General features: G+C 47.9%; 1 protein-coding gene across 1 annotated transcript in view; it reads right to left on the bottom strand.

The window, feature by feature from the left end:
• Positions 1-530, bottom strand: part of gdpd5b (glycerophosphodiester phosphodiesterase domain containing 5b) — a 27,652-nt gene extending 27,122 nt beyond the window's left edge. The window contains exon 1 of the mRNA XM_019887379.1: positions 328-530. Within this exon, the coding sequence (XP_019742938.1) occupies positions 328-444 (117 nt within the window). The 5' untranslated portion in view covers positions 445-530. The remainder of the gene's footprint in view (positions 1-327) is intronic.
• Positions 531-795: the final 265 nt, after the last annotated feature.

Here is a 795-nt window from a genome sequence, read left to right as displayed (position 1 = left end):
CCCTGCGATTGGCTGGCAACCGGTTCAGGGTGTCCCCTGCCTACTGTCCGAAGACGGCTGGGATAGGCTCCGGCAACCCCCGGGACCCTTGTGAGGATAAAGCGGATCAGAAAATGGATGGATGTGGGGACGTCTATAATGCGACCCAAACCAATGTTATTTCCCTTCCCGTGCAGTATGTGGTCTCGCATCAAAAAGATCCTTGCATGACAAATTGTCAATAAAAGATCTTTCAGAATCGGGCCAATGCAACAACGTGGCACATGCAGTACTATGCTGTTGGGATGCTCACATCCAGAGAGGTGACCAAACACTTGTTCTCCTTACCTTGGTGGTGTCATCATGGGAGCGCTGATAGCGTTTCCAGCGGCAACCGTAGATCCCGGTGATGCAAGACAAACACAGCTGGCGCTCATAGACTTGGAGGGGTTGGTGTTTGACCATGCTCCTTCTGTCAGTCCTGCTTCCACAAGTCAAACATCTCACAGACCGGATGGACGCTGCAACATAATATTAGGAAAACGTATCACAAATGCTACATTCAAAGATCTCAAGCCTCATATGTTTTGGATTTCAATTCCTAAAAAGTAAGGCCGGCTTTCTGGTACCGGCGGTCGATAGTCGCAGGTAACCGCAATGTGTCTCCATCCGCCAATAAAAAAGAAAAACAAATTCATATGCGTCACTGGACAGCGACAATACGTCAAAGGATCCTCCAAAAAAGTCTTCCGTTCTGTAATGTACTGCTGTGTGCGTGTGGAAACTTTGTTTGAAGACAAATTTCCACTATTGACA

This window comes from Hippocampus comes, unplaced genomic scaffold (genome assembly GCF_001891065.2).
Source record: "Hippocampus comes isolate QL1 unplaced genomic scaffold, H_comes_QL1_v1.1 scaffold194, whole genome shotgun sequence".
NCBI classification, from domain to species: domain Eukaryota; kingdom Metazoa; phylum Chordata; class Actinopteri; order Syngnathiformes; family Syngnathidae; genus Hippocampus; species Hippocampus comes.
This window is presented reverse-complemented; position numbering and strand designations above follow the sequence as displayed.